At 34.3% G+C, this 18857-nt stretch overlaps 5 protein-coding genes across 5 annotated transcripts; 3 read left to right on the forward strand and 2 right to left on the reverse strand.

Moving 5' to 3' along the window:
* Positions 7201-9101, reverse strand: LOC104702443 (5-formyltetrahydrofolate cyclo-ligase-like protein COG0212). Its single transcript, XM_010418297.2, has 6 exons — positions 8627-9101; positions 8440-8530; positions 8057-8283; positions 7891-7966; positions 7649-7774; positions 7201-7517 (listed from the first exon to the last, which is right to left on the reverse strand). Exons 1-6 carry the CDS (start codon positions 9026-9028, stop codon positions 7366-7368), a joined length of 1074 nt encoding a protein of 357 aa, XP_010416599.1. The 5' UTR covers positions 9029-9101; the 3' UTR covers positions 7201-7365.
* Positions 9865-15559, forward strand: LOC104704920. Its single transcript, XM_019227139.1, is given in 5 exon segments — positions 9865-10288; positions 10381-11106; positions 11206-11724; positions 11805-13589; positions 13592-15559. Coding segments are annotated over 5 exon segments (4275 nt in total). The 3' UTR covers positions 14413-15559.
* LOC104704921 (egg cell-secreted protein 1.1) lies at positions 15552-16393 on the forward strand. Its single transcript, XM_010420927.2, has one exon. It carries the CDS (start codon positions 15938-15940, stop codon positions 16391-16393), a length of 456 nt encoding a protein of 151 aa, XP_010419229.1. The 5' UTR covers positions 15552-15937.
* Positions 16478-17872, reverse strand: LOC104702444 (thioredoxin Y1, chloroplastic). The gene is made up of 4 exons (XM_010418298.1): positions 17500-17872; positions 17146-17234; positions 16854-17031; positions 16478-16748 (listed from the first exon to the last, which is right to left on the reverse strand). Exons 1-4 carry the CDS (start codon positions 17686-17688, stop codon positions 16683-16685), a joined length of 522 nt encoding a protein of 173 aa, XP_010416600.1. The 5' UTR covers positions 17689-17872; the 3' UTR covers positions 16478-16682.
* On the forward strand, positions 18090-18723 carry LOC104704922 (the record flags this gene model as incomplete). The annotated part of the gene is given in 3 exon segments (XM_010420928.1): positions 18090-18314; positions 18400-18541; positions 18543-18723. Coding segments are annotated over 3 exon segments (474 nt in total), but the record flags the coding sequence as incomplete, so codon positions are not given.

Genomic DNA, 18857 nt, shown 5'->3' on the forward strand with positions numbered 1-18857 from the left:
AGAAAATAGTTATATTTTTTATTTATTATATTCTTTGACAAATAGAGCAATCTACTTTACTACTAAACACACATTTAAACATATACATGAACTTATGACTTGATTAATAGATATACATACCTTACATATAAACAAATGTCACAATATGTTTAGGGGGGTGTATTCAAAACAGAATTTGGGAAGATTTATGATATTTTGGCTTTTAGGAGATTTACAGTGAGTTTTTAAGGTAGTTTGCTGGATTTACTATTATTTTCTATTTTTGAAAAAAAAATAGTTTGTGATTTGATGAGATTTGGTGAGATTTAATTGGGTTTTTAAGAGATTCTCAAGTCCAAACGAGAGGTTTTTATATAGCATAACACAAATAATACATTGAACATATTCATATGTAAAGAGGTTGGTTTTGGTTTTTTGGCAATTTGATCCGAACAGACACCACCATAATTTGCATCATGAAGCCTTTACCCTAATTACCCTAATCTCGAGACTATATATACCTAACAACTAACCCTAATAAAATAAAATAAAACAAGACGTGAAACCTATAATTAACACACAAGAAAAACAGAGAAAGGAGAAGAGAGAGCCCAGAAACTAGAGAGGAGAACATAACAGAGAAAGGTAGAGAGAGAACCCAAAATTTTGCAATTCGTAATTTGTTTTTTTTTTAAACCAATCCTTCAAAAACACTCTCTGGAATGTGAGATTTTTTAAATAGGATTTCCCTTACAAAAATGCACCAAAGTCTCTCACAATCACTATTATGTTTTCTAAAAAAAAAGAGAACTTGGTTTTGAATAGCAGTGGATTTGTTATGATTTTTGCAAATTGTTGATTGAATAATAGTAGATTGTGGATTTGTTATGGTTTTTGCAAATTGTTGATTGAATAATAGTGGATTGTGAGTGATTTTGAATGATTTTTAACAAATTTCATATTCAATAACAATGAATTTGAGATGTGATTTTAAAATCATTAGGTGAATAACATGGGATTTTAAGAAAAATCACAAATCCTCCCAAATTTTGTTTTGAATACACCCCCCTTAGTGTTAAGAAATATTTGAACAACAAGATCTATTTTGATATATTAATGTGCCACTTGATAAATGTTTATATTGCAATGGGGGACATCAAACTCTTTTTTTGTTGAGAATTTGTTAGAAATATCATTTTTGAGATATTCTTTTTCAAAAATATCATTTTTTTTAACATTTTTATTTTTATCCTTTTTTACACAATTACGATATGTTAAATTAATTTTTTAGAATTTTTTTATAGATTTGAGTTATCTTTTTTATAATAAAAGTACAGTTAGTTTGTAGGGGTAGAGTTTAGTATTTGAGTTTTAGGGTTTAAAATTTTATTATTTTATATATTAAAAGAGGTATTTTTGAATATGAACACTATAAAATGATATTAATATTGGGTACATCAAATCTTTTTTTAATAAATTAATCAGAAAACATACAAGACACCCAAAAATAATTGTTGACGAGAAGAGTAAGCTCGTAAGAGAAATGGCGTGGACGGTGTCGATAGAGACAGATAAAAAAAGAGTTATTGCCATAGTCGTCGGGGTATTTATAGCCTTGATAGGTCTTGGGCTATGGTTACTCCTCAAACACCTTCATGTTACTGAAGAATCATAACAAATTCAAATTTTATTTCAACAATATCTTCCCCTATTCAGATTTCCTAAACTATCGCCAATGACACAATTATCATTTAAAAAATTATTTGTAATTTATACCTTTTCATAAAACTCCACAAAACATTAAAATAGGGGAATATAGCTTAAGGATCAAAATCCTTTCTCACACGATCTGTGACCATCTCTATGCATCAAAAAATAAGTGAAAAGGAAATTACCGATCGTCACCATCCTCCCATACATATGTATCCTCCTGCAATGGTAGAAAGGTACAAAAGTAAACGAAGTTGATTGGAAGAGTACACTATTTATATTGGTGTATGAGCAAAACTGAAGAAAGCTTACCTGAGAGAGAGAGAGAGTCGTTTGATTGAGAGAGAGCGATGAGCGATGAAGAAGATCAATAGACGGCGTTAAATAATTGTTTACAAAAAAGGGAAAATTGGAAAAAAGGACGTTTTAAAACAAAAAATGAAGAAAAATGATTACTATAGATATAAACAGTATAAATGTTTATGTGTACAATACTATAAACATTAAATTTTGGCCGGAATCCGGTGTTGACCAGTGTTGACCGGCATTGATCAATATTGACCAGCGTTGACCCGAAAAAATATTTAAACAATTTTTTTTTTCTTAATAGCATTTTTTTCTTTTTACGTATTTTTGATAAATAAATAAAAAGATTCAATAATTTGTATAATTTATAAAAACAAAATATAATAAAAAAAATTATACGACAAAAAAATACAAAAAATTCTATACCAAAAAAAATAAAAATTATATGACAAACAAAATTTGTAATATATCTAGTAACTAATTTTGTTAATACATAAAATATACCAAAAATTATATAATAAAACTATACAACCAAAATTTTATGTGTAGTAGATTTTTTCATAAAACTATTACAAATCTATACATTTTCCTTTTAAAAATCATTTTTTATTTTGTATTTTCAAAGGTGGGGGTTTTAAATATATTTTTTTCTTTTTACTTATTTATAAGATTATGTCATTTGAAATATATCCAAGACATTAGCAACTATTTCTTTGTTTCTAATAAGAAGAACAAAGGAAGAAAATAATGAAAATTTTATTTATTTACATAAAAGACATATATCAAGAAGATAGTTAAAAACAAAAGTTGATTTTGTAAATTCAAAGGTTGATCTATTAAAATCAAAGAAATATTTGGCAATGCCTTTGATATATTTTAAATGACATAATCTTATAAATAAGTAAAAAAGAAAAAAATATTTAAAACCCCCATCTTTGAAAATACAAAACAAAAAATGATTTTTAAAACGGAAAGGTATATATTTGTTATAGTTTTATAAAAAAATCTACTACACATAAAATTTTGGTGGTATAGTTTTATTATATTATTTTTGGTATATTTTCTGTATTAACAAAATTAGTTACTAGATATACCACAAATTTTGTTTGTCATAAATTTTTTAATTTTTTTGGTACATAATTTTTTTATATTTTTTTGTCATATAACTTTTTGTTGTTATATTTTGTTTTTGTAAATTATACAAATCATTTAATTTTTTTATTTATTTATAATAAATATATAAAAACAAAAAAATATTATTTTTAGGAAAAAAAACGCTGGTTAACACTGGTCAATGCCTGATTCCGGCCAAAATTTAATGTTTATGGTGTTGTACACATAACCTATGTTTGGTTATGGATGTCCTTATGTGATGACAATAGTTCATGTAGTTAACAGAATATTTATATTGTTTGAATGTGTGGCTATGTGTTGGCGTATACTTCAAGTAGCTGGCAATCATTTTTCCGATAAAAAAAAAATTATTGTCATAGCTGTCGGGGTGATTATAGCCTTGGTAGGTCTTGGGCTATGGTTCCTCTTCAGACTATCTCCAGTGTATATCTCTATTTTTTACTCTATTATAAAGTAACTCTAAAATAGAGCATGATTTTTCTCTAATGTGTTACTCTATATTTGACTATAAAATTGAGGTAGTGTAAAAAAATAGAGTTGAGAATAGAGTTACTCTAAATATAGAGTAATCTCATCATTTTCTCTATTTCAGAGTAAAATATAGAATAGGGTTGGAGCAAATGTTGCTCTATAATAGAACTTTGACTCTAAAATAGAGTGGGGTTGGAGATGCCCTCAAACAGCTACTTCATATTATTTAAGTTGGAATCTATGATGGATTAAAAGTAATCAATATATTTTCTTATTTAATCATTTAGTTCTCACAATAATAAATTATTTTCTTTAAGAATTTGGCTCAAAGCTTTTAAGAATCTATTGCCAATTAATCCTAGCTTTGTATTCTTGTTGTTTTGGCATTGGGAAATTCCCTTTTATCTTGTAGCTTAATCAATGCTTGTTTGAACCTTAACTCCTTTGAGTAATAAAATACAGCTGTTTTTGACAAAAATAAAATAAAAATAAATAAATTATTTTCTTGATTAGTATTATATTTTCTATACAATATGATAAAAATATATAGAGCAAAAAAAGATATACGTATAAACTAATGCTACAATGATTTTGATATCATTTTACAATATCATATATAAGTTAGTTTTTTTATTAATCATTATAAGTTTTGAAGAAATTCTTTAACAAATGTTACAATCTATTTAATATTAGATATATTTAAACATATGTTGTGACTAAATTAGTTTATGGCATACATATATCACATTCTATTTAATATTTGGTATCACACATGTCATGATCTGATTAATATCAAAGCTGGGCATTTGAGCGCATGTTAATGTCAAATTTGATTATAAAATACCACTTTTATATATTGCTATGAGTAATTCCAACATTTGGATTATAATAAAATCATCATAACCCACACAAAATACATAAAAGAATTGTTAGTGAGAACAAGAACAAGTAACGGAAAATGCAGTTGTTCGTAGGGCTGGTGCTGTGCCTCTTTTTTATGTGCTTGGTGGCTGTTTGTCTTGTCATATGGTGCCTCTATAAACAGTGTACGTAAATCTTATAACAAAGTCGTAATACCTAATTGATGATGTGTTAAGTGTAAATAAAACTTATATTCTTCTTTAATAATTAGGTTTAGCGAAGAATAAGCCGGCCATCCCCACTGCTGCGGCTAACCCCAACCCTATGGCTGCGGCTAACCCCAACCCCATAGCTGCGGCTAACCCCGACCCCATGGCTCTGGCTGTGGCTAACCGCAACCTCATGGCTATGGCTAATCCTAACTCCATGGCTTTGGTTAACCGCAACCCCATGACTCTGGCTAACCCTAACCAAACATGAGACTTTTTGACGACATTTGTAAGGTTCAAATTTGTTTTTGATTTAAAATTTAACTCTTTAATTTAATTAGAATATATTGGAACTATTGATATTATATATTTGTGAGATACCATTAGAGTATCTAGACTAATGTGGATGCTCTGATGGGAATTTGTATTTCTTTGAATAAGCATATTTATAAAGTATAAGCGATAAGCATATGTATTGGCGAAAAGTCTATGTGTGATTTATTGCTACACTGGTTTAAGATGTGTTTGGATAATGAATAAATCTCATCAATTCTTTATTGATATAGTTTTTTTTCTTCTTTTTACGGCGATTTTATTACTCAAATTCATCAAATATTACAACTTTGGTTTTCTCGTATAAAAGAGTAACCGATCGAAAACAACCAGTAAAAAGTAAAAACCAAACGGTTTAGTTATAGTTGAACAAAAAATCAATTGGTAAAAACTAAAAGCCTTTCGTTACCGAGCTACAACAGACCATAATCATGAAGTAATAGCTGACGAGTCATAAGTATTTCTTCAATAAGAGCTTTTACAAATTACTAGGTATTAGTATTACCCCGCTATGCGGGGATGAATTGTATAATGTTTTGTTTGTTAATTATGTTTCCTAATTATTTAAGATTTTTTTTTGAAGAACAAAAAATAGACTAAAAAAGGTGAAGTAATATATATTGGGAACTACATATTTCTAACAAAATATATGATTTGAATAAAATGTTACATGTGAATACCATAATTTATATAAATGAATGTTCTGAACTCTTATAGAATATTCTTTTGTTCTCATCTTTTTAACTTTAGAAATTAAATACATACATAAAAAAATTAAATATATATGTTTATGCATTGCAGAAAGAGAAGAATAACTTAGCCAATGAAATTGTATCATAATTACAAAACATTCATTTGAAATTTGAAAGTAAAAATGTTAGAATATCATTTGTTATTAAATAAAAAAGCTTATTTTTCTCATGTTCTCTCTTTTTTTCCTTCTTTTCTTTACAAAAGTACATCTTCTATGCATTACTTAGTACTTAATACATATCACTCTTTATTGTATTTATGTTTTTGTATTCTGATAATCAATATTTAGATTTACATAAAAGGTTTTGTGTAGACCCTGTCATCACAATTTTGTTGGGTTTACAATTTAGTTTTTTTTTTTTTTTTGGAAAATAAATATACTAAGTTGAGAAGATATACTTGAATACGGGGGAAAATGAATTCGAGTATGTCTTTCAATTCAATCTTGGCTCTTAGCCTCCAAGGTACGAACATGTTGCGTTCTTATTCTTTCACGCAGATCCACATGTGACATGTGTAATAAAACTCATATCCTCATCTGCCTGAAATTACTGTGAATCAATAATAGTAACAAATGACCAAACGTGCTCTACCTTTAGTAGTGTATACCTTGATTTAAAAATTGATTACTTAGGAGAAAAAGTTATCAATTTAACGAATAAAGAACGAAGAATCTGCATTCGTGAACAACTGCAGATATGTTGTTAGTCAAAAACCAACATTTCTGTCTTTTTTTGTGTTACGAAATATAATGAACGTGTGGATCTCCATCAATGGTATCAAAAATCTAAAAGGTGAATGGCTGGGGAGGGTGTTGTACTTATTTTTTTTTTACAGGTTTAGATTTTAGTGGCTCTGTGGAGTTTTTTGAAATGTATGTATGGTCGGTCGGGCAAGGAGAGTGATTATTTAGGTTTGATTTTTGAGATTGTTAATGACTTGGAGGTAGTGGCCATTAAATTAGAGTTTGAAGAAGACGAAGTGGAAAAGCTCTGAGGTTTCATAATTGTGGCTTTGAAAAGCTAAATCGATTAACGTTGTTGTTTTCTTGGAAAACTGAATCGTTGAGGTTGCATGGTGAGTGGAGGACGAAGGTGTTTGATGGCAAAGAAGTAGGGTTTTATTTTTGTGGGCTTAATGGCTTTAAAGTTATTATAGATGGTTTAGACAAAAGATGCACATATGGGCCTTTTATTTGGAAATTGTTTAAGCATCCATTAACATTATTATATGAGAAATTAAGTTTGGTTACGGTTGTGTGAAAAACTAATCAACTGAAATTGCTGATGTGGCAAGATTTTAGAGTAGTAGATTTTTTACTGATGTGCATAGCTTGAGGAGTCTCAATGACCATCTTTTATTAGTAAGTAAAGTAATGTATGATAACAAATTATGTATGATCATATAATATTGCTACGATGGTTTGAGGTGTTTGGATAATGGATAGAAGTGAACTCACCAATTATATATTGCGTATTTTTTGTTTACTTTCACTACTCAAATTACATTAATATACATATTTTGTTTTATCGTATAAAACAGTAACCGAAAACAAACCGGTAAAAAACCGAACTAAAACCAATTGGCCAAAACTAGAAGAAGCCGTTAATTACCGGCGTTTTCGCTCAGCCGTAGGAGGTAATTTCTCAGATGGTCCTGTCGGAAGTTTACCGCCAGTCTTCTTTTCCAATCGCTTTTTTAGCTCTCTTAATATTCGAATCTGCTGTAGCTTCTCCGGTGACAGTTTGTCCCAATAGATTCCTGCAAAAAAATAATAAACCATCAGCTCTCATGAACAAATGGAGAAAGGAGAATTACTGAATCATGCAAACAGTCCAGCTTGACGACAACTTGCATGAAATCTTGAGTTCATACGGAAAAATAATCAAGACCTTGTGGTTTTGGTATTGGTGTATTTGTGAAAATGACTCGAGTAGGTGTGCATATGATATCCACGGGAACATCGTGAATCGCCAGTTTCTCGAGGGGTATATCATCCACGAGCTGACAATCATGTACTGCAAAACAAGTAAACACTTCATGAATCATGTAATGATAAATAACAAAAAAGAAAAGAAAAAAGGAAAACAATAGAAGGTTCTCCAAAGTTGGTACTTAATAATTATATCTATACCGGTTGTAACAACGGGTGTGGAATCATCAATGGCTCCCATGTAACGCAACATCCCATATTCAAGTTCAGCAAAACCCTAAACACATAATGAGGAACTCATATCAGTATATATAGTTGCTTCAATTGAATTGTCTTTTAATTGAAATTGAATGTGTAGCAATCTCACCTCTCCCTTCCCTAATCGAGCACCTGTTAGTGGGTTAACCGCAACAGAGCCAATGACGATGAGATCAACCTTGATTTTCTCATCAAGACCAATCGCTCTTCCATATTTAGCTACTCCTACAGAGGTGCAAGCCTCATTGATCGTTTCGGGTTTCAAGAAATCGGATTCTAGTACAGAGAAGAATCCTCTTCTTAGCCTAGGTTGAGGAGTCAACAACTTCTTTTCACCTACAATTACAAAACAAAAACACTAAACTTGGAATTCAACTCAAGACTGTTCTTCTTATACATCACCAGAAAGTCATAAAACTGTAACAATTCAACACCTTTGCGACAAAGGGATTGCGATATGATTGAACATGAGTTCAAAACTCTATAACTAACCAGAAAGTGTAAGAAACCTGATTTGCTTTTGCGGGGAATCAGGATTAACCTTCACGACCATAGCCTTACGAAACGCGTCAAGCTCGGCTAACTGCACCAAGAACTCAAATTTAGGCAACACTCACTAACAAAAAAAGGCAATAACTAACTTATCAGTGAATGAAGGGAGGTAAAAAAATTCTCAAACTTTTCCTGCAGCAGCTGATGCACCGACGAAATTAGGGATACGATGATGAACAGGTCTAGGTCTCATAGCGTAGTTCCTAGCTTCCATGAGATCCCACATCTTCTTTCGGATTACCCATTTCCACGCTTTCGGGTCGTCACCACTATCTGGATCCGATTCCAGTTCCTTTTTCGCCGTCTCCGCCATATTTTCCATCGCCGCCGCGTCGAGACTCAACCGCTCAGACTCATAAGCCACTGCATCAAAAGCGACGCCGTCGCCGCTCTCCGATCCGATTTTAGAGAAAATCCTCCGCCGTGATCCGATTTGCACCGGGAGGGAAATCGATTTCTGGGAATTGACGAAGGGATTGGATCGAAAACAAGGATGAATTGCAAATCCAGGTGATGGTGATCTTATCATTGTTAGATCCACGAGCACGAAACACACTCAGATTCAGTTTTTTTTTTTAAAACTCAGTTTTGTTAGTGTTAGAAGAAGATAAGAAATCAACGGCTTAGATCATTCGTTTCAGTTCCCGCTGAAAACACTCTTCTTCTCCTGGAGGGTTTAGTTTCAATTTCAAAATTATTATTGATTTAACTAGGTACCGACCTCGGCAGTATGGCGGGGAACTCATTTTTATAAAATAGTTATTACAAAATTTCTTTAATTATTTATATTTATTAAGTTATTTAATAAAAATTTCAAAAAGTACAAATTTTTGAAATTTTCTTCATACATTAATAGATAAATATACTTTAAAATAACTTTACCTTCACATGTAATTAAATAAATAATAATTAATGCTATAAACATATGATTAAAAAAATCTTTAAGATTAAATAAATAATACTATAAACATATGATAGGTAATTGCATTTTTAAATGAAATTTGATGTACTCAAATCCACATATCTAAATAAAAAAGAACATAAAGAAAAGTTATAATGAAAATATGACATTTTATAAAAGAAAATGTTAGACGGTTATAAATATAAACAATCAAAACAGAAAATATACGATAAAAAAACAAACCAAAAGTTGCAGTTGTTCGACAAATAACTTTAATTTAATTAAATGACAAAAAAATATTTAATTTTATTTTAGTATCATAGACACAACCATAAATATCAAATTTTCCAAAAATTGCAACGGTTCATAATAGAAATTGAAAGTTTTAATGGTTCATCAAATAAACTAAATTTGTCGTGGTTTAATAAAAGGTTGTAATAATTCATTTAATTATATATTTGGTTATGGAGAAGCCACAAGGAATGATCGAGAACTCAACTTTTCCATCTGACACCAAAGCTGCAGAATCTTTTATAATTAGTGAGAATGTCTTAGATTCTACACAGGGAAAACCAGTTGAAATTTCTCAAAGAACAATTATTCAAGAGTTGAATTCTGAACTTATGGAAGATCATTGTGAAGAGAGGCTTGCGGGAGACGCAGTTTTGGTTGATGCTATTAAGGAGAACGAAAAGGAAGTATCATCATGCTCTGTACTCCTTAGCGAGCGTTTATCACCTGCTTCAGTGCAATATTCAGTAAGCAATTCTAAAGCTGAGCTAGTCGTCCCTACTGGCCATATCTTTGTTACGGAAAATACCAAAACTAAGGACGAAATCCTTATTTGCACTCCTATGTCTGAGCTTAAGGAGCAGACCTCTCTAGAAGGTATGTTTGCTTCATTTGATCTGAATTATTTTCAGTTTTATGTCTAACTATTTATTTTCTAATTTGTGTTTCTTTCTGATGATTAATCACAGCAGTCCTAGAAAACTCAGCTGAATGTTGGAAAGAGATTCACCCAAGCATAGCTGATAAGAAAAGTTCCTTAGAGAAGGACGTACAAGCAGCAAATTTACATGGAAACGTTTTTGAATACAACACTGTCGGTTTTCTTAGTGCTGGTCATTGTGTGAAAGCTATTGGCTTTTCCAACACAATGAAGACAGTGAATCAAGAATTGGTAAAAGATACACAACAAGGAATGACTGAGGAGCGCTCACCTTCTACATCTGAAACCAAAGCTGCAGAACCTGTTATGATTTCTAAGAATGATTTGGATTCTGCACTGAAAGTTCCAGGTTATTCACTGGCAAGATGCACGCAAGACTTGGATTCTGAACTTCTGGAAGGAGAACATGAGCAGAAAACATTTCTGATGGCTGTGACTAAGAAGGGTAAAGGGGAAGCATCATCACTGTCTAAGTCTCTTGTTGAGCGGTCAGAAGTAAAAACACACCCTGATAACAGCATCATTGGTTGTTATCTAGCTGTGGAAAAGACTACATCTCCTGCTTCAGCACATTTACAAATGATCCATCCATACGCCGAGCTAGGCGTGCCTACCAGCCGTATCTTTGACAAGGATATTGTTTCGACAGTTATCACTGAGGAAAATATTAAAACCAAGGAAGACACCCTTATTTGCACTCCTAGATCTGAGCTTAAGAAGCATAGCTCTATCTCTAGGTTAGCCAAAATTGAAGGTATGTTCTGTTATTCATTTGCTTTGAATTATTATGGTATTTTTTTTTCTCGAACTAATTCTTTTCTCATCTGCGTCTCTTTCTGACATTAAATCACAGAAATCCTGGAAAACTCAGCTGAATGTTGTAAAGAGACTTACTTAAACAAAGATTATGAGAAAGGAATGAAGGACTCACCTTCATCATCTGAAACCAAAGCTGTAGAACCTGTTATGATTTCTGAGAATATTTTAGAATCTACTCTGAAAAGTTCATCTGTTATTTCACCGAGAGGAAACACTCAAGAGTTGCATTCTGAACTTGTGGAAGGAGAGTGTGAAGAGAAACATGAGCAAGACACAGTTCTGATGGCTTCAACTAAGGAAAAAGAGGAATCATCATCACTGTCTGCAGTCGAGCTATTTGTAGAAACCACACCACCTCCTACTTCAGTACTGTTAGCAGTGAGCAACCCGGAAGCTGAGTTAGGCGATCCTACTGCCCATATTGTTGTGAAGGATATTGCTTCAACAGTTATTGCTAAGGAAGATATCAACACCAAGAACGAAATCCTTATTTCCACTCCTACATGTGGGCTGAAGGAGCACAGCTTTGTAGCTACATTAGCAGAAGAAAAAGGTATATATTGTTAATCATTTTGAGTAAATTTTTAATTTTCTGCTTAACTAATTATTTACTAATCCATGTTGCTCTCTGACATTTAATAACAGCAATCCTGGAAAATTCATCTGAATGTCAGAACGAGATTCAATCAGGCAAAGATGGTGAGACAGGTTCCTTAAAGAAGACAATACAAGCAGAAAATCTTCATGGAAACTTCTCTGGATACAACACTAAGAATAGTTCTCTTGGTGAATGTGTAAATCTGGAGATGCTGGATGAGGTCAAAGATGAGATTTTGGAGAAATCCGAGCAGAGAAGTTCTTTTGAAAGAGGTTGCAAACTTAATGCGTTAGAGCTAAAAAGATGCTCGTCAACTGATTCCACTTCTCATTCTCTCGAGGAAAATAACGTTTCAAAGTGTTTTGAGGAAGACAACACAAAAGCTTTGTCCCTAGCTCTACCTAGAAACAACGAGTCTAGCGCCTTTGATGAGTTAGTTATATTCACTACCCCAGAGAGGAAGTTGATGTTGATGGAACAAAGCAGGGAAAAGGGAAAGGCGCTTGCAGCTGAATCAATGACCGAACACAATGATTAAGTAGGAGAGTCTAATGCTGTTGTTTTCACAACTCCTAAACAAGTTTCAACGCTGGGGGATGCTAAGATAGATGATACCGGAAAGGAAGACGAATCTGAAGTATCTACTGGGCTACATAATGATCAACCTTCAGCCGATTCTGAACTAAGCGAAACAGGATGGCAAGGAATCAATAGTGCTGACAAGTCATGTCTTTTTACAAGCGCGGAGAGACAACTATTGTACGGAGGATCTGAGCAAAAGGAAGCAGTACTGATTGGAGAAATAGTGGGTGCAGAGTTTCATGATGGGTATGTTGTTCCAAATGTTCCAGTTAAACATCCCTTTCCAGAAAACTCAGAATTGGACGACGCTGCAGAAGGTGAAGTTAATAAGTCTGTGAAATTGCGAGTTGACTCTGGCATTTTCACTAGTGCCGAGAAACATCTTGAAACAGATCAAGAGATAAAAGGAGACAATATAACTGCTAAATCTCATGTTGTCTCTGATCTTCTCACTGCTGCCGAGGGCCACTTTCTTCTGATGGGAGAGTCTGAACCAGATGAAGCTGAAAAAAGCAGGGAAAAGGGAAAGGCGCTTGCAGCTGAATCAATGACCGAACAAAACGATGAAGTAGGAGAGTCTCATGCTGTTATTTTCACAACTCCTAAACAAGTTTCAACTCTGAGGGATGATGGGATAGATGAGGAACATACATCTACCATCTTTCCTGATGAATTTGATGTCAAGGAATCAATAGTGCTGACAAATCAGGTTAAACAAGGAGATCGATCTGGAATGAATGAAGAAAATAGGACTGTTGAGCTTCAATGTGATTCTGGCACTTGTAGCCTGGATACACATACTCACTTGGGAAATTGTGTATCAGGTGGAGGGAACAACCCTATGGAGTTTTATGAAGATTATGTTGTTTTCACTGACCAGGAGAGATATGAGCTTGCTGGATCTGTTGGACATGATAAAGCTAGAGAAAGTGAAGGAAAAGAGGTTGTGCAGTTGTATGAGAAATCTGAAGTGTCCACTGGGTTACACAGTGCTCAACCTTTAGCAAATTCTGAACTAAGTGAAACAGGATGGCAAGGAATCAATAGTTCTGACAAGTCAGGTCTTTTTACAAGCGTGGAGAGACAACTCCTGTACGGAGGATCTGAACAAAAGGAAGCAGTAAAGACTGGAGAAAAAGCGGGTGCAGAGTATCATGATGGGTTTGATGTTCCAGAAAACTCAGAATTGAACGAAGCTGCAAAAGGTGAAGAAAATAAGTATGTGGAATTGCGAGTTAGCTCTGTGCCGAGAAACATCTTGAAACAGATGAAGGGGTAAAAGGAGACAATATAAGTGCTATTTCTCATGCTGTGTCTGATGTTCTCACTGCTGCGGAAGGCCAGTTTCTAATGGGAGAGTCTGAACCAGATGAAACTGAAAAAAAATACAGAGAAAACAACGATGTGGATATGTTGGGTGAATCTAACACGTCCTTTGGCCCAGAGATGCACATGCTGTTTGGAGACTCCGAACTAGGTGGAACAAAAAACATAAGAGATTATACATCTACCACTTGCGAAGAGTCTTTTGTTTCCATTTCTCCAGAGAGACGACAACTTCTAGTGAACTTTGAACCATACAGTGCTGGTAAGAAAGAACAAAAGGTGGTGGACGACAGTGTGGTTCAGGAAAGTCTTCTTGCAGCTTCAGATTTCAGAGAAAATACCATTGCTGACTCAAGCAGTAGTATCGCATCCAAATTTGTTTACAGCAATGACTCTAATGCTGGGATAGAAACTGCAGGCGCAGAGTTAATGCCAAAAGGTTCTCAGGCAGAGGATGTTGCAGGTCTAGATACTACACAAGGGTCAAAGAAAAGCAGAGAGCATTTTTCACATGTTGACTCGTTAAATCTTTTTGATTTTGAGATTGAGGAGGCAGAGACAATCATGGAAGCAGAAAGAAATGTTCCCCTTAGCTCCTATATTGCGTCACCAGCCAAAGGTAACTCCGAGGCAATTGACGAAATTTCCCACGACCTTGAAGGTGCTGGAAGCTGTTCCATGGTGTCTGGTGAGCAATTTCTTATACAAAAATTCCATACAGCCAATATAATTTAAATCATATTAGTATGCTTATATAATTCTATCAGTTGAGTTTAAATTTTCATATCTCTTTCTTCATCCCTGAAACGCAGAAGAATCTGGCCTTTCCACAGAAAATCAGAATCAGATAAGTGATGCGCTGGAAGAATTGGCAATAACAGGTAGTTATCACGTTAACACTCTTACTTTTCAGTATCACATGCTCTGTTCCTGGAGGCATACATAAGTGCAAAATAGTTATATTCTTTCCAATCATCTGTAGACATTAATGAAGCAGATAAGAACATTCAAAAAGGATTCGAGGGAAATTTCCTGTTGAATTCTTCAGGTGGTTCCTATGTCAATGTCACTGGTAAGACATGCATCTTAGCTGGAATGGAGGATGAAGATGAAGCAGCTGGTCCTGTTGCTATTGCCTTTGGTAAATTTATTTTCTACATCTAAGCAATTTCTAGGTGTTACTTACTATATTGGGATACTCTTGACTAATTACTGCTTCTACTCAATCCATTCTCAGAGAAACCCATCTCTCTGACCCCTGATGAATTTACTGTTCAGAATATCATGAATGAAAAAGGTTAGATTTCTTACAAATGTTATGTCTCTTGTATCCAGCAAAAATGGCAAAACAGCTAAAACAATGACTAAAACCCTAACTTTTTGTTTCTTTTTTTAATTGCTGCAGATAAGGAAATGATCAGGAGGGAAACTACTACTGAAACCAGAAAGGAGTATTTGAACATTGATGAATCAGGTGCGTTATCCGAGATGCAAGTGAGAAGAGAACCAAGCTTGATTTACAGAACAGAAGCCAAGCCTAAAATGCATGACATGAAAGAGAATGCACCAAACTTGAAGATTGTGCATAATCTTAACGTAACAGCTCCAAGAACATCAAAGAGACAGCCGCTCCAAGACTTGGGGAAGAACTAGAAGACGAATCTGCATATCTCATGCACTTATCTAAAATCTCTCTTATACGCTATAATAAGTTCTGCTTCTATTATGTACTTTGAAACACCTATCTTGAATCAGTACTACTAAGCTAATAACGTTTCAAATTTGCAGTATTGAACGTGTCTTTTTTTATAAAATAGTTTGCCTTGTGCTTTCTTATGTTACAAGATGATCAAATAGTCATATATGTTAACACATGCACCAAACCTATTTCTTCCAAGACAATAATTTGTTTCGGTTGAATTGAATCAAACGAGTTCCAGGTCAAGTGATCCTAATCTGGCCCATTAGCATACTCGCTTGTAAACGATAGTAAATGTTCTATACTCCCACTAATAACGCAGGTTTAATACAATAATAATACCCACTATGCCACTCAGCACTAATTATTTCACAATCTAATCAGCTTCCCCTCGTAATTACTTTGGCCCTTCCACTCTACCATTTACTTGTAACAGTCAAGTCCTAAGTGACTATATAAACTCTCTAAGGTTATATCTCTCAATTCTCATCACAAACATAAGCAAATTCACCATATCCACTCTTTATCTTTTTTTCTTTCGACCTTACCAATCTGTGAGATATGGCTATCAAATCCAGTTTCATGGTAACCACGCTCATGCTCATGGTGGCTTCCTCCATAGTGACAGCTCGACCTCTCATGAAACCATCTGTGGGCTCGTCGTCTCCCCCCACAAGCCTTGTGTACAGGCTCAGGCTTGATGAAGATACAGGTTACTGCTGGGACTCACTGATGCAGCTCCAACACTGCTCTGGAGAGCTGATCCTGTTCTTCCTCAACGGTGAGACTTACATTGGCCCTGGGTGTTGCAGTGCTATAAAAACAGTTGGACGCAAGTGTTGGCCTACTATGATTGGTGTTCTTGGGTTTACTGCACAAGAAGGTGACATGCTCCAAGGTTACTGTGATGGCCATGACTCTGACAACAATGGTGAAGACCATGCTCTTGCCTCCTCACCTCTGCCTCTGTCCGTGAACTACAAGCCTACGGTTGTTAGATCCTTTTCTAACCCTTGAATCATAGTATTCATTCAGGTTACACGCCTGCTATGTTTTCTTTTGCTAAGAGAAATTTAGTATTTATGTAATTGGAGAGGAATGTTGAAAAAATAGCTTCTCTGTTAACACTTTGAGAATAAAAGATCATTACAAACAACAAGGTTTTACAAATCTGGCATACATAATCTTCTTTCTCCTCAAATTCTCTTTGTTAATCAACCGAAAAACATCATTATTCCTAAAACCTGTTAGGTCAGGGACAGTGAAAAAACATACCAATAATTAAAAAAGTTCATTTGATCCATAACTAAGGCTTCACTTGCAGAGAATCCTCAATTCGTTGGATGAGTTGTTTAGCCGTCAAAGCACCCTCCTATAAGTCACAAGGAAAGTAAACGTTTGTGAGTAAAAGCAAGAACATTAAGAGTAAACACCAAAGTAAACCACAGATATAAAAATACGATCGAACTCATCATACAAAGCGATCACAAGGCTCTCCATCTTTGAATAAGATAAATGTAGGAAGTGCTTCAATCTTGTACTTATTGGCAATACTCGGGTACTTTTCGGTATCGATCTTCACCACCTGGATCTTGTCTTTCAGGGTTGAGCTCACTTCATCGAGTATTGGAACCATGAACTGGCAGGGACCACACCTGCAAAACGAGCATTACATTCTGAATTACTAGCTTTCCAAAATCTATATGTCAAAACGAATAAGCTCAAAAAGCAAACAGACTACAATGTAGCTAGCTTAATACCGGACTCACCAGGTCGCATAATAGTCAACCAGAACTGGCTTATCAGAGTTGACAAGCAGATCCTCAAATGAGTCATACGTCTGCTTCTTGGCTTCAATCTGAAGTAATAGCAACAACGTCTTGTAAACTTAAATCAAAAAGTAGATAAAGACACTCACTTTAAACCAATTCCTAAACCCTAGAGTAATAATAATCAGCTAGGAACTAAAATCAGAAACTATCACCATAGAAAGACTCATCAGCAGCTTTGGAAAGTCTCAAGCTTGAGAATTAAGTATTACTTTTTTTTCACATAGATTAGCACACAGAAAGCTAGATTTTAATGAATATACAAGGTTAAGCAAGCAGAGAAGGAGAATTTACAGGTCGAGGAGTGCAACGAGTCGTTGAAGATAAAGAAGGAAACTTTATAAACTCTCCGGTTCGAACCCGACGAACGGGAAACTGAAATTTAACGGCGGAGATAGAAGGAGAAGTGAAAGCAGAAACAATAGACGACTCTTTCGAATTCAGCGAGGGAATCTTAGACGACGACAGAGAAATCGCCGCCATTGAAAAAATTTCAGAAAAAGACGATCTTTTGATTCAGCCGCGGCGTTGGTAGGTTGACGATGACACATTGACACTTGTGAAAAACTCAATTAGACCAGAGAGAGAGACAGAAGTGAACCCAGAATGAAAAAGACAGAGAAGGTACTAGAAAGAGTGTGATGATCCACTACGGTCCAGTGCACCGTATCGTTTTGTGATTGCCCACCTAAACCACAAATACGTATACCACTGTACCCAAACACACCCTCTCTTGTAACTTGATTGCTTTTATGTTCCACGCAACTTAGAACTTAGAATAAAAAGACAAAACTTTTTTCAGTTTACTGAAGAAGCGAGTAACGAATATATATTCTGGTAGGCCTCTCAACATGTGAAAGCTAACAAACAATAAAAGAAAAAGCTACTTCTGATTAAAACTAAACAGATATAGGAGTAGCTCAAGAAGAAGAAACACAAATTATATAAAAAAAAAAAGATGGAGGTAGAATTAGGTCTGAAGATAACTCGAACAAAAGACGATGTCTCTTCCTCTAGAGATTTTCAGGTTGTTAAAGATTCTTTTGGTCGTCATCTCTCGCTTTCTCGAGAAACCAACTCTGTGTTCATCCTCACTCTTCATCTCAAAGGTTATACATACATATATAAACATGTTAAGTTCACTCCTTTGTTTTGGTTCCTTATCTAAATAAGATATTGAGATTGAAAATGCAGGATTCAAGAAAGATGGTGTCTATATCGAGATAAACAAAGAAGGGAATCGGATTAAGATAAGCGGAAGAAAACAAGTACAAGAGATGGTTTTGGTAAAGTGGGTTGAATGGAAAAAAGAAACTGAAATAAAAGAGTTCAAGAAAGTTTCGGATTCCAGATATCGTTAATCTTGACAAGATCAAAGCGAAACTCAATGAAGAATATGGGACTTTAACTGTTACAATGCCTAAGAAAATTAAGGGGATTACGGGTTTGAAGATCGAGGAAGAGGAGGAGGAGGAAGAAGAAAAAACAGAACCAGTAGTAGAAGAGAAAACAGAGGAAAAAACAGAACCAGAAGAAGAAATCAAAGAAGAGCCAAAACCTGAGGTAGAAGAAGAAGAAGAAGAAGAGCCACAGAGAGAAGTGGAAGAAGACAAGATTGAAGAAGAGGTTGTTGAGGAAGAAACAAGGGATCA

The sequence above is a fragment of the Camelina sativa genome, chromosome 7 (genome assembly GCF_000633955.1).
Source record: "Camelina sativa cultivar DH55 chromosome 7, Cs, whole genome shotgun sequence".
Classification (NCBI taxonomy): Eukaryota; Viridiplantae; Streptophyta; class Magnoliopsida; order Brassicales; family Brassicaceae; genus Camelina; species Camelina sativa.

Excerpts from the sequence above, each read along its gene's own strand:
- LOC104704921 (XM_010420927.2), top strand. The coding sequence starts at position 15,938 with ATGGCTATCAAATCCAGTTTCATGGTAACCACGCTCATGCTCATGGTG.
- LOC104702444 (XM_010418298.1), bottom strand. The coding sequence starts at position 17,688 with ATGGCGGCGATTTCTCTGTCGTCGTCTAAGATTCCCTCGCTGAATTCG. Across the intron at positions 17,032-17,145 it reads GTTGACTATTATGCGACCTG|GTGTGGTCCCTGCCAGTTCA; the intron begins GTGAGTCCGGTA and ends CTCGTTTTGCAG. Across the intron at positions 16,749-16,853 it reads GAGAGCCTTGTGATCGCTTT|GAGGGTGCTTTGACGGCTAA; the intron begins GTATGATGAGTT and ends TGTGACTTATAG.
- LOC104702443 (XM_010418297.2), bottom strand. The coding sequence starts at position 9,028 with ATGATAAGATCACCATCACCTGGATTTGCAATTCATCCTTGTTTTCGA. Across the intron at positions 8,284-8,439 it reads CAGGTTTCTTACACTTTCTG|GTGAAAAGAAGTTGTTGACT; the intron begins GTTAGTTATAGA and ends TTGTAATTGTAG. Across the intron at positions 7,775-7,890 it reads CACACCCGTTGTTACAACCG|TACATGATTGTCAGCTCGTG; the intron begins GTATAGATATAA and ends CTTGTTTTGCAG.